Source organism: Diadema setosum, chromosome 17 (assembly GCF_964275005.1).
Source record: "Diadema setosum chromosome 17, eeDiaSeto1, whole genome shotgun sequence".
Classification (NCBI taxonomy): domain Eukaryota; kingdom Metazoa; phylum Echinodermata; class Echinoidea; order Diadematoida; family Diadematidae; genus Diadema; species Diadema setosum.
In genome coordinates, this window is record NC_092701.1 from 12,234,288 (window position 1) to 12,247,222 (window position 12,935).

The 12,935-nt window shown below is 36.0% G+C and overlaps 1 protein-coding gene across 1 annotated transcript; it reads left to right on the forward strand.

Moving 5' to 3' along the window:
• Positions 1–4,939: 4,939 nt before the first annotated feature.
• Positions 4,940–11,397, forward strand: LOC140240732 (sulfotransferase 1A1-like). The gene is made up of 6 exons (XM_072320496.1): positions 4,940–5,090; positions 6,051–6,310; positions 8,376–8,499; positions 9,617–9,714; positions 10,852–11,044; positions 11,288–11,397. The coding sequence occupies exons 1-6, from the start codon at positions 4,940–4,942 to the stop codon at positions 11,395–11,397; spliced, it is 936 nt and encodes a 311-aa protein (XP_072176597.1).
• Positions 11,398–12,935: the final 1,538 nt, after the last annotated feature.

The window sequence follows — 12,935 nt, forward strand, 5'->3', positions numbered from 1 at the left end:
CTTATATAGGCCACCAAGTTTGTTTAATTTTTCCCTCTTAGAAGATGGCTGGATAGCCCCTAGTCAGCTGCACTGGCTGGTCTCCTGTGAGGCAGGGCAACTTACCCGTGTTATGCCCCCTGCTCTTTGCGACAAATGAATGGAGCAGGATCTTTTACATGCATGAGTTGTGACTTTCTCACACACACGGCACCTCCATTCTATATATTCTATCCGAGGGATAAAGCGTTTTGCCTCGTACTAGATGGGACGGTATGCTTACACGTAAATGCTCCTTCAAATTCGGGAATCGAACCCGGATGTTTTAGATCTTTATAAACTCCTTTTTTTTTTCAAAGAATGTATAAATATGCTTTTATAAATATTGCCTCATTTTGAAATGACTATAGACATGAACATGTTATTCTTATACTATCTGTGTATCATTAAATGCATGTTAAATTTACGTGTTTTTCTACACTTTGTTGAAAGAAGTAAAAAGTAAAAATTTGAATTTGAATTTGAACTTGATCAGGAGGCAGAATAACCGAGTCAAATCATCACAGAATTGATTGAAGTAACAGAACTACTATGTTTGTTTATAGTTTTGAAGAATTTCTAAAAAGGATATCTCAAGAAATTAAGTTTATGTCATAGAGATTACAACATAACGCAAACTACCCTTTTGTCTTATGCTTTTCATTCTCACATTGATGATCTTACAGAAATATCTCACACATCCAAGATTCCTTTGGATATTTTTCTTCCAAATAGATAGCACAAATAGTATCTAAAGATAATGTAAAAGATTTTGATTATTGGATTTGATATTATGATATATCTAACCACCTACCTACAGGTATATTCTACTAATTTACAGTATCCAGCAGAAAATGTGAAAAACACATCTCAAACGAGATGGATTATGTATAGACAAGAATCAGATAAAGTGTTTCATTCTTTTGACAATGATTTAGCACAGCAGGACTGGCACGATGTATATCTTCAGAGGACCGCTGATAAGACCTAGGATGTATTTCTTGATAATTCTTGAAGTTATTATATTAACAATTTTCTAAATGGATAAATGATATGTCATAGATACCGTTGGATCACCATGGGGAATTTTTGTTTAATTTAGTGTTGCAAAGATATGGCATTCGTGATTTAACACTTTCATGAATTATTGAATAATTATCTTGTATAAAGTAATATGTCTTATTCAAATCTTCCGAATCTCAGAAGTCTAATATTGTGTGTGTGTGTGTGTGTGTGTGTGTGTGTGTGTGTGTGTGTGTTTGTGTGTATTTTATAGAGATCAATTCTTGGATCCTCTCCTGTATCCTATATATATCAATGATATCTTAAAGTCCTCCAGCACTCTTAATTTATATTGCCAATAATATTAACACTATTAATCCCCATGAGGACCTTAAAACGCTGATTGATATTTTACATAAATGCAAACAGATAAAGTTTCTCAATGGTTTGCATGCAATACATTGTCCGAAATTGTATACCTTTTAAACATAGTTTTTCACAAATTGATAATAATGTTTATTATAATGCATATATTGATAGAATGCCTTTGATTAAAGTGAAATTCAGCAAATTTTAGGCGTGTAACGACGTGTAATGATCATATTCACAATATTCACACATCTTATTCAAAGCAATGAGAATTCTATATTAAAAAACCCCTCACATTTCAAAATTCCCGTATTATTTCATATGCTCTGACTGTACTATAACAAACTGGGATATTGCATGGGGAAACTGTGGCTCAAGTAGAATAGATTATATTTTCATTCTTCAAAAACGTATTGTGGGATTAGTCACTTTTGTCTATTCCCATCCGGTCCCACATTTTATCAATTGAAAATACTGAAAGTTAATGATAAACAGACTTTTCGGACTTCAGTCTCTATGCAGAAAAAAAAAATATATATATATATACATATATACACATTCAACCTCTTCCTAGAAATGTTCGGTGTTGTTTTGGTGGGGTTTTTTTCACCGCATACCCTGCACTTCATTCATGCCCAGCTCGTCGATCATCAAATTGTAATCTCGAAAACCCTAGAGTCATCATAGCCAAAAAATCATTAGAACATCACGGGAAAGACGTCCCGAATTCTCTGTCTCTAAATCTGAAATAAAGTTCATCATGGAATATATATTAAAAAAAAAGAAGAAATAAAAGATATCCCTATATCTCAATATTTTCCGATACTTCAAAATTCATGTCATGAGTTTTTGCTTTTATTTATCTCAAATAACGAATTGAAGGTGATGAATAAGGCAGAAAGATTCTCTATCACCATATTTTTTTTTTTTTTGATAGAGATATTAGCGTGGTTTGCTAGAAAAGATCTCGTACCGATTGATTGTTTTTCTGTTGATTGATCATGTCAATGATGGCCGACTTTGTATTGTTTGCATACATTCGGGATGAACTTTTTATCATGTGAACTTCTGAAATCAAATAAAGATTATCTAAAAACAAAAAGTGTGTGTGTGTATATGCTTGAATAAATGTATGTATGTATGTATGTATGTATGTATGTATGTATGTATGGTATTACATTGATATTTAATGTCCAGATATACATCCGAGCAGTAAAAAAAAATGCCACCATGGGTCGTCTTAAAGTATGTACTGTTTGATATGGCACTGTATCCGTATTATATATAATGATAAGAATATGGAAGTCCGTGGCCAGAATTATTTTGGTATATTTTCATAGCGATTAGTTTCTATCGTACCATACTTTCACAGAGTGAGGGGTGTGTGATGCTGAGCCACAGTAGGCCTACATGAAGATTAGTAAATTTGCTTATCAAAGGGGACCATGAAGCATACCAGCCTACCTCGAAAATTCTTCAGTATTATGAAATCTATATAAAGTAGACCGCAAACGATAAAGCTAACAATGAAATGGACATTGTAAGACGGCGAAACACTCCTTCCAAATATGAAATATCATTGTCGTGGTGCAATGTGGAAGAAACTGGACCTTGACCAAGCACTCCTTTAGAATGCGAGCAGTTCGTGTTCAACCCATTTGTATAGATATACTGTACAAGCATTCGCAAAAGTGGAACACACGAAGTCATTCGCATCAACAGGTAAGCTTCAGGACATTTAATGAGAGAATAGCATACTCATAATATGCCTTTTAGGAGATAAATCTCAAGTCTAAAAAAAAAAGCCAACGTATAATCGGATTAAACAACGCATACTTGTCGGACGGGCAGAAAGGTAGGAATAAATGCTATATCAGGTCAGAGCTTTTGGCTTGCGCACGCTTGCGCTTACATGTAAACTTACCCCTTTTAATTCTCTCTTATTTTGGTCCCATCTTTTTATCCAATTATCCTTCTTCCCTTTTTATATGCTTTCAACGGGTAAGTTCAAACCGCTGTATAGCTGAAAAGAATCGCATGCTATGTATTTAGCCATTTCTACACTATCAATGGGAGTTGCTGTAAAGTTGAGAGGTACTTCAGTTGTTTGTATGACAACATGGTGGACAAGGAACACTGTTCGTAGAGACAGCAATGTGACGAACTTTTATGGCAGAAATTAAGCAGCATTTTGTCACTTTTTTCACCTCGTCAAGAAGTCCCTCATTTACCGTGTTACATACCACATACCAATCCATTTTTCAGGAATTTGTTTATCTTCGTTAAAACTAGGATCATGACGATCATAAGATCAAATTCAGCTTCTCTTCAGATTATGTGTATAATGTATGTATATAATGTGATCCATACCCTTTGGACTGTTGTAAAATCTGTATTTCATGCTCTTGATACGGATGATATGAAACTCGTATAGGTGCCGAAAGGAGCTTTAGCATGGTAACGTTTTGCTCGATTGCGCTTGTAGGTTTGGTACACGTTTGGTGTTTTTCATCGCTATTGCACGAACTTTCGGGATAACGCATTTTCTTGAGTTCCTATTGGCCAGGATAGTATACTCATCGAGTTTTAGCAGGAATGAAGCTCCTTGGGGATATGGAATGGAAACTAGAATGATGTCACCTTTCAGAATGAACTGCTTGATTGTGTATTCACTACATTATCAGATTAACCTGCATCAGCTGGTGATGTTATAGTTCGTGTGTATGCAGAATGTTCAGTGCACCTCAAATTCAATAATAAATTTCCTACATTTTATTTTTTTCTGTAATGTCACCTTTCATAAATGCGGGGATTTTTAAGATATTGATATTCCGACAATTAAGGTAAGTGTTGATTTAAAATGATATCAACATGTTTATCTTCACTGTAAAGATAACTTGGCAGTTTCATCCCTAACAAAGGGGGAGGCCGCCGAAAATTTGAAATTTACAGTTAATGCATCTCTCTATCGTATATGTGTCATATTAATAATAATATATAATTAAATGCATAATACATATATATATATATATACCGGGTGTCCCAAAAAAGCGGAACGGTGGATTTTCAGTATTTTGCGTTCTAAAAGTGATATATTTTTTGACGTCATTAGAAAAAGAATCTTCCGCAGAAGACAATGATACCAAATTCATTAATTTGTGTAAGCTCGTTGATCCATGTCAACAAAAGATACAGCTTTCACATTGGGCGCGCACACAGACACAGACAGACAGACTGACACACACACACACACACTGTTTTGTTTTGGGGTTTTTTCTGACCCGCGCCCAATGTGAAAGCTGTATCTTTTGTTGACATGGATCACCGAGCTTTAAAAACAATATTAAAGACCCCAGGTGATTTTCAGGTTAGTGCCCTGTAAAGTACATATATCTACAATGAGAGATAAACACGAGATTGGTTACAATGATGTAATAAATATGAATACGGATTATTGTAATGTATACGTTCCCGACGTTCGCAATCATTTTCAACATGCTCTCTATCATTTTCAATTTGCGTGATACAGGACTGAAAGACATTGGCCAGTATGGAAGGAAAAGAGCCTTCCTATGCCTCTGGTGTGCACATGTACAAGGGTATAGTGCTTCCTAATGTTGTGCTGGACTCCAGTATTGAAGCAATGCAGACTTTTGAAGTGCGCTCCGACGATATCTGGCTGTGCACCTATCCAAAATCAGGTATACGATTTTTTAGAATAAATTGCGCTCCATCTAAACTCCTTACACGATTCTTGTGAAGAGTTTCATGGCCCGAATTCACGAAGGTGGTATAAATGAAACCATGGTTTAAACCATGGGCAAAAACCATGGAGTGCCAAGTGTCGCACGGTATATTTCGTTACGAAATTGGCAATTTCGTCGAGAAAATGATTATTTTGTAACGAAATGACAACATTTTGTAACTAAATGAATATTTCGTCCACGAAATGATAATTTCGTTAACGAAGAGGTCATTTTCTCGACGAAATGACCAATTTCGTAACGAAATATTCCGTGCGACACTTGGCGCTCCATGGTTTTTGTCCATGGTTTAAACCATGGTTACATTTGTACCACCTTCGTGAATTCGGGCCCATGTGTCTAGATTGGTGCCAGCCAGCCAAGACTAGCTGAGAAATAGTAAATGAAGAGCTTGCTTCCAAAAGACGCTAAATCCATCATTTTCCATGGATTTAGCGCCTATGGGAGCAAGCTCTTGCATATATCTACGCGTACATATATATATATATATATATATATATATATATATATATATAGAAAACCTTGTTTGACTATTCAGACGTAAAAGCCCCCTTTATTTATCTTACCAAATATAAAAGACAATAAGAGTTCCTTTAATTCGCGATATTCAATTCATTTGATTCCCTGGTGTGTATGAAATATTTGAATTTGAACAATTAGTGTTTACTATCCTTTTCAATGAGTATCCGGTATTACACAATGCATGTGTGTGTGTGTGTGTGTGTGTGTGTGATATTTTAATTCAGAATATTACATTAAACGCACATTTCTGTCATTCCTGTGAATTCCCCTTTTCAGCATCTGTTCCATATAGTTTATATCCATGAAAAATCAACATGATTCAAAGCGGTTCATATTGTCAATTTGACATTCATTCATTTGTGCATCCTTTCAAAGGAACTCACTGGATGTTTGAGATTGTAGGTCTGATCCTCGCCAGAGGGGTGCCAGAAAAGATCAACCGGTCACTCGCCATCGGCGCCGTGGAGACGATCGACATGACGCAAAAGATGCCGGCTACCCGCGAGGAAGAGCTCAAGAATCCTTTGGACCTTTCTCCCTTTGCGGATAAGATTGCGAAGGCGCCGTCCCCTCGTGTCATCATTACCCACCTTCCTCTCCGTTTCCTACCGCCAAAGCTGGAAGAAAGAGGGAGGGTACGTCAGAGCAAGTCCATCAGTCTGTCAATTAGAAAGCTGAGCCTCTCATCAAGCATTGCTCATCAAAAACACATACAAATTCAAAGAAAGGGTACTGGTGGATTGGCGTGATCCTATAAAGTGAAAAAGCGTGTTATTATCATTGTTGTTGTTGTTTTTATTATAGATATTGTCATTATCATTTTTGTAATTATCATTATCATTGTAGTGTATAAATTAGGGAATGAGTTTATACGATATGATGTTATCATTATCATTGTAGTGTATGAATTAGGGAATGAGTTTATACGATATGGTGTCATTTAATCAAGTAAAGAAGGGAATGAAAATGGTCAACCACTGAACTTCTTATACCAACAAATACCCTTGATTTTGGCATTTGATTAGATTCTGTTCTGATCCAATCAAGCTTCCTGAGGTCCTTAAAGTGCAATTTAAAGTCAATTTCTTAAATTGTTATGTTTAATTGTCCTACCCTGATCAATGGAAATATCTTCGTGCACTCACAATGAACTCCCAATCGGGTGACGAAATCTATTTACAAAATTGTGACTAAACATTCGTACCTTAGGCTAATAATGTACACTGTATTAGAGCAATTCTATTTTATCATCGACATTTTTCGTTCTCGTATATTCCCTTATCTTTAGCCGTTAAAATGTTCTACTAAACTCTTAGATTACCAATCATTATTTTAGAGCCTACATTCTACAAACTTCTGCTTTTAATCAGGTTCTTGATATAGGTGTTCCCGGTCAATTTCATGCTTTTGTCATTCAAATTAATTCAACGTGCATTCAAATTCACACAGCGCACGCACGCGAATATATTCGGACATTCACGTTCAGAATCCGAGCGATGAATTTCATTTATGGGCATTATACACTTGTATATCGTTTTCGTGAAATCAAATTCACGATTGGGCGTTCAATTTCAAAATGCAACCATTGCAATGCATTGTTTCAATGTAGGCCTAGTCGAAATTGTTTTTTTTTTCCAAAGGTGTCAACCAACCTTACGTATCATGCGCGTATGTAGGCATATACATGGCTTAATGTTTGCTTTTGTTTGTTTGTTTGTTTGTTTGTTTCATTTTCCATCTAAGAAGATGGCTGCGATAGCTTGCGATAGCTGGTTTTCTATGGGGTCCAGTTGGATATAAGGTGGGAGCACTTCACCGGGTTAAACACTCTGCTCTTTGCGATGAATAAATGAAGTGGGATCGTGCATGAGTTGTGACTCTCTCACACATGGGACCTCCATTTTATGTCCTATCCGAGGGACGTGTGCCTGTCTATTCCTTTTCGTGAAGCCCGAGTTGATATTTTTCAATGAACAGGTGGACCTCTATACTGGTTTAATAACCTTCATCATAGATCCCAATATATTCAAAGCTTAACGAAAAGACACACATACACGGTCCCAAACTAACTAAAGCCAGGACTTCTTATAAATTGAATGCACTTATTTGGAACATGGTTGCCTATTCATGAATTTGAATAACCGACAAGATTCCGTCGCCAGCTTGACATGAATTTGAATGCTCATTGCTGAAATCCGTGCTCCTCTCTTAAATTTGAATGTTCCAATAGTGATTTTGAATGCTCCGACAGTGAATTTGAATGATCCGACAGCTAATTTCAATGCTCCGATGTGAATTTGAATGCTCCGAGAGATGAATTCGAATGACCGGATTTTGAAGATGATTGCTGATTCAGCGCTGTGAGCGCGAAATGCGTGAAATTGAAAGCTCGGAATAAGAACTTGAGTGACAAAAGAATTAAATTGACCAGGTAAACCTATCATTATATTACACGTCATCAAATCTGTTTATATACATTTGTTTATGTTCATCTTACATTGACTATTTTTGTTGTACTTTTCTTTTGAAAACAAATGTAATGTAAAATTGTATGAACTGTGACATATGGAACAATGAATAAAAAAAAAATACAAGAAATGCTATGCTTATCAAAAAACATTCATTTTATGATCATGATCATCCCTGAAGTTTCAAATGTTGCAGAATAAATCTTCTGACGCTTTTTGTTGTCATTCACAGGTTATTTACGTGGGTCGCAACCCCAAGGATGCCCTAAACTCGCTGTACAACATGGCAATGAGAGTTGAGACCAAGCCACCGGACTTTAGCTGGGAGCCCTTGCTGGGTTCATTTCTGGAAGATAGTAAGTGTATAGTCCCAAGTGACCTTGTAAGATGGCACCCAATGTTACTGGTGCTCTTTGACCATATCCTTAGTTATCGCCATCTCCCTTCGTATCATCTGTACTCATTAACAATAATTTCTTTTCTTTATTTTTTTTCACAGTCTAGTTTACGCCTGCGATCATTCGTAATTACTTTACGTTATGTTATACCTTATACCTTTATGTTTTGTAGGAAAAAGCATGAAAAGAAAATGGATCTAATTGAATCGAATCGAATCGAATCTAAATATCCATGATCGCATAACACTGCAACTAAGTTTGTCACTGCGTGATGGTGATAAGAATCAGTCTTTGTGACTAATTATTTTAGAAACTTATGTTATCCCTCTGTTAAAAACAATTTTGTATGCGTTACTTTCATCTTCACTCGCCCTCCACCCGCTTGCAAACCTTAATCTAATTCAAATCTTTCTTTGATCAAACTGTCTTACCATTATTCCGCAGTTAAGACTATAAGACGGAAGCCGATGCATATATAATTATATATGAAGACCTTGCTTCGAAAAGGCGCTAGATCTATTGAAAAATGATACAGTTTAATTTTGCACACAAATTTTCGAGCGACGCGCTCTTTCTCAAGTGTTGATACTGAGAAAACAATATTTAAACAATTAAGCCACAACAATATTGCAACCGTAATTGCAACCGTAATTGTAGTATAGTAAGTTTGAACATGGTTGATATGTCATTTCTGTGGCTACAGTGTAATGAAATTTACACCAGCCTTCAACCACAGTCAGTTCCTTATACTGATAGATGATATAAAGAGCTTGCTACCAAAAGGCGCGAAATCCATCATTTTCAATGGATTTGGCGCCTTTTGGTTGAAAGCTCTTCATATTATATCGACAAATCTGATATCACATTCATAATGTTAATAAAAATAATTATCTTAAACGTGTTTATCAAGACAAAATATAATCATAATAATGACAACAGGAATACATGTTGAACGTTTATATACCACTCCCTTTATCCGCGAGATCATTACTTTATCTTATTTTCATTTCGTTAAGTTTCAGAAAGCACTAATTATTCCTGATGTCTCTTCAATTTCTTCTGTCTTGTGATGCAGAGGGCATATACGGACCTTGGCGTGATCACGTCAGGGAATTCTGGAAAATCAGGGGAAAGAAAAACGCAGCATTTTTCTTCTATGAGAGTATGAAAAAAGTAAGCAGTAAAAAAAAAACACAGCACCTCTATCATTACCATGTTTCGTTAATTCTTAAAGAATTAGGATCTCCCTGAAGTGGAATGGAAACTTAGGACAACCTCTTTCCTATACGGATATTAGTAAAGTTAATAACAGAAATTTTGACTGCGTTGGCATAGATATATGCAGATACAGTAGATCACTAGCGAGAGGAAGTATGCAGTGAGGTATAAGTATGATATTCTGGACTTTAAAGCAGGATGTCGTGGTTCAAATCTTCCTTCTTGTTCTCAACCAAGGACGAGATGTTTAGATGTCCTTCACTACCCAACTGTAGGCATAAGTGTCTGGCGTAAATGTTCAAACGAAAAGGTGACGAGGTACCAATTTCAGCTTGTACCCTCCCCTAAAATATTTCTTACCGCTGTGGCGGTTTTCAATTTACCTGTCATTTCTGATTGCTTGATGGTGCATGCAGTTAATCTCGAAGTAAAAGGATAACGGCCTACTAGAAACGTTCAACTTTTCAATGCCTGTCACGAAACTTCCTCATCTCTTATCGTAACTTTCCTCTGTTCATTGAACATATATATTCTATTCACAAACTTCACAGATGCTTTAAAATGAATTTCTGTAATGTATATTTGATTAACAGACAAACAATAATAACGACATAAGGCTGCGTTCACATAGAAGTATACTATTCGGGTATTCGGGCTCGTTTTTCGAGGGCACGCGAATAGTTTGAATCGAACGATAGGATTTCCTCACACCGGTTCACATAGGAGGGCACTATTCGAAAGTACCGAATAGCTGCGAATAGTATAGCAAAGTGGGAGTCGAGCTTGCTCGATTTTCTTGCAGCGTATACCGTCTCTCGTTTATGAAATAATGACACTTTTGGTCTGGATTTGCCCTTTAGCAAAAATAAGCATGTAGACTGACATTCTGATGCAGTTTAGAAATTGTTAATAAGATTTGCTGGGATGTAGGAGGAAGAAATCCTCACTGCATGGGATGGTGAGTTGACGGTACGGGTGATGGTGTACTCGGTGCCCGAATAGCGAATAGCGAATAGCGAATACCGAATACCGAATACTTCTATGTGAACGCAGCCTTAAGGTTACGCAGCAGTGTGTTCATTTCACAAATAGGATCCAGTGGGCAGTGTTCGAGACGTGGCCGCGCATATCGGCGTTGACCTGACCACCGAGGAACTTCAGAAGGTTGTAGAGCACAGCTCGTTCAAAGGAATGAGTAAGACGTACGCGACCGGTGGGGCTGGCGCAAAAGAAGGCAACAAGGACTTCTTTGAACAGATCAAAACTTTACCGTTCTTGGGCAAAGGTAAGCCAGGACCCACATAACTGCCGTTTCTCATTTCCGATGCTCTTTCTTCTCCTGTATATTTCTATCGTACTTTTATTCACATTTTCACTTAGATTTATCATCACCTTTCAAGTTTCGAAGTTTTCTAGTCTTGTTATTAATTATATGAGTTCAAAATTCCTCAAATCCTGCCATTTGTAAATCACTCATGCCCTTTGGAATTCACTGTTGACAAATAATTGTATTTCATTATTCTTGCAGGCTATGCTGGTCAGTGGAAGGATCGCTTCACCGTGGCTCAGAACGAGATGTTTGATAAATTTTACAATGAAAAGATGACAGCAGAAGACCCTACGTTTGAGTTTGAATGAATGTGTCATCTCTGTCAGTGTAAACGTGTCTTGCGTCCCACGAATCTACAACATGGAATTCCTGGCATCCGCATTATATGTTTTAGGCTAAAGACCTTTCCTTTTCTACCCTCTTTCTCTACTTCTTTTACTTTTAACTAATCGTAGTCCACATAGACATACGCATAGTCCTCATATTCCAATCAATATCGATTATTTGCAGCCTTTTGACAATGGTATATACAACGCCAACATTTGACAGTTCAGTTAAATTTTAAATTGGGCATTCTTTTCAACACAAGTATAACGTGTAACAAAATTTGACAATTGTACCAACAGTACTTACAATCTTATATAGGTTACCAAGTTTGTTTGTTTAATTTTTCCATATGCAAAGAGGGGACAGTTATATACTTACACACAACATTGCTCCTTTAGATTCGGGAATCGAACCCTAATCTTTTGGATCTTTATACACTCCATTTTTTCCACAGAATGTATTCATATGTTTTTATAAATAATGCCTCATTTTGCAATGACTACAGGCATCCCTTCCTACCTGTGTATCATGTAGAATGCACGCAATTTTGTACTGCGTGAGTTTTTTCCGTATTTTGTACATTCTGTTGAAAGAAGTAAAACTAGAAGTTTGAATTTGAATTTGATCAGGAGGCAGATTGACCAAGTCAAATCATCGCAGAACTGGCAGACGTAACAGAAATTATGTGTTTGTATGGTTTTGAAGACTTTCTTAATTGGATATCTCAAGCATGTCAAGAAATTAAGTTTACAAGATTCTTTTGGATTTTTTTCCCGAATAGATCGCACAAATACATTATCTAAAGATAATGTAAAATATTTTGATAATTGGATTTTATATCATGATATATCTAACCATCTATCTATATTTACCATTTTACAGTATCCAGCAGAAAATATGAAAAAAAAAAACACCTAACGAGATGGATTATGATGTATAGAAAAGAATCAGCTCAAAATATTTCATTCTTTTGACAATGATTAAACACAGGAGGACTGGCATGATGTATTCAGAAGACCACTGATAAGACTAATCATGTATTTCTTGATAAGTTTTGAAGTTGTTATAAGAAAATGTTCTAAATAAATAGGTAATAATTATATGATAATGAATAAATGCCGTTGAATCACCAAGGGAATTTGGTTTATATGTTACAGAGACATGGCCTTCGTGGTTTAACACTTTCATGGATTATTGATTACTTGTAGAAAGCAATGAAAAAAATAAATATAATGTAAGTCTTTTGATTCTGATATTGTGTGTGTTGTTCCTCAGTAATCAAGTTCTTGGCAATCTCCTGTATCTTGATTATAAATCAATGCTATCATATAGTACTCCAGCATTCTTAATTTCTGTTCACTTGCCATTAATACTAACATTATTTATTCCCATGAGGACTATGAAACGCTGATTAATATTTAATGTCTGCATATAGATAAAGTTTCTCAATGGTTTGCGTGAAATACATTTTCCTAGAATGTTTGCCTTTTTAACATAGCTTTTCAAAAATTGATATTCA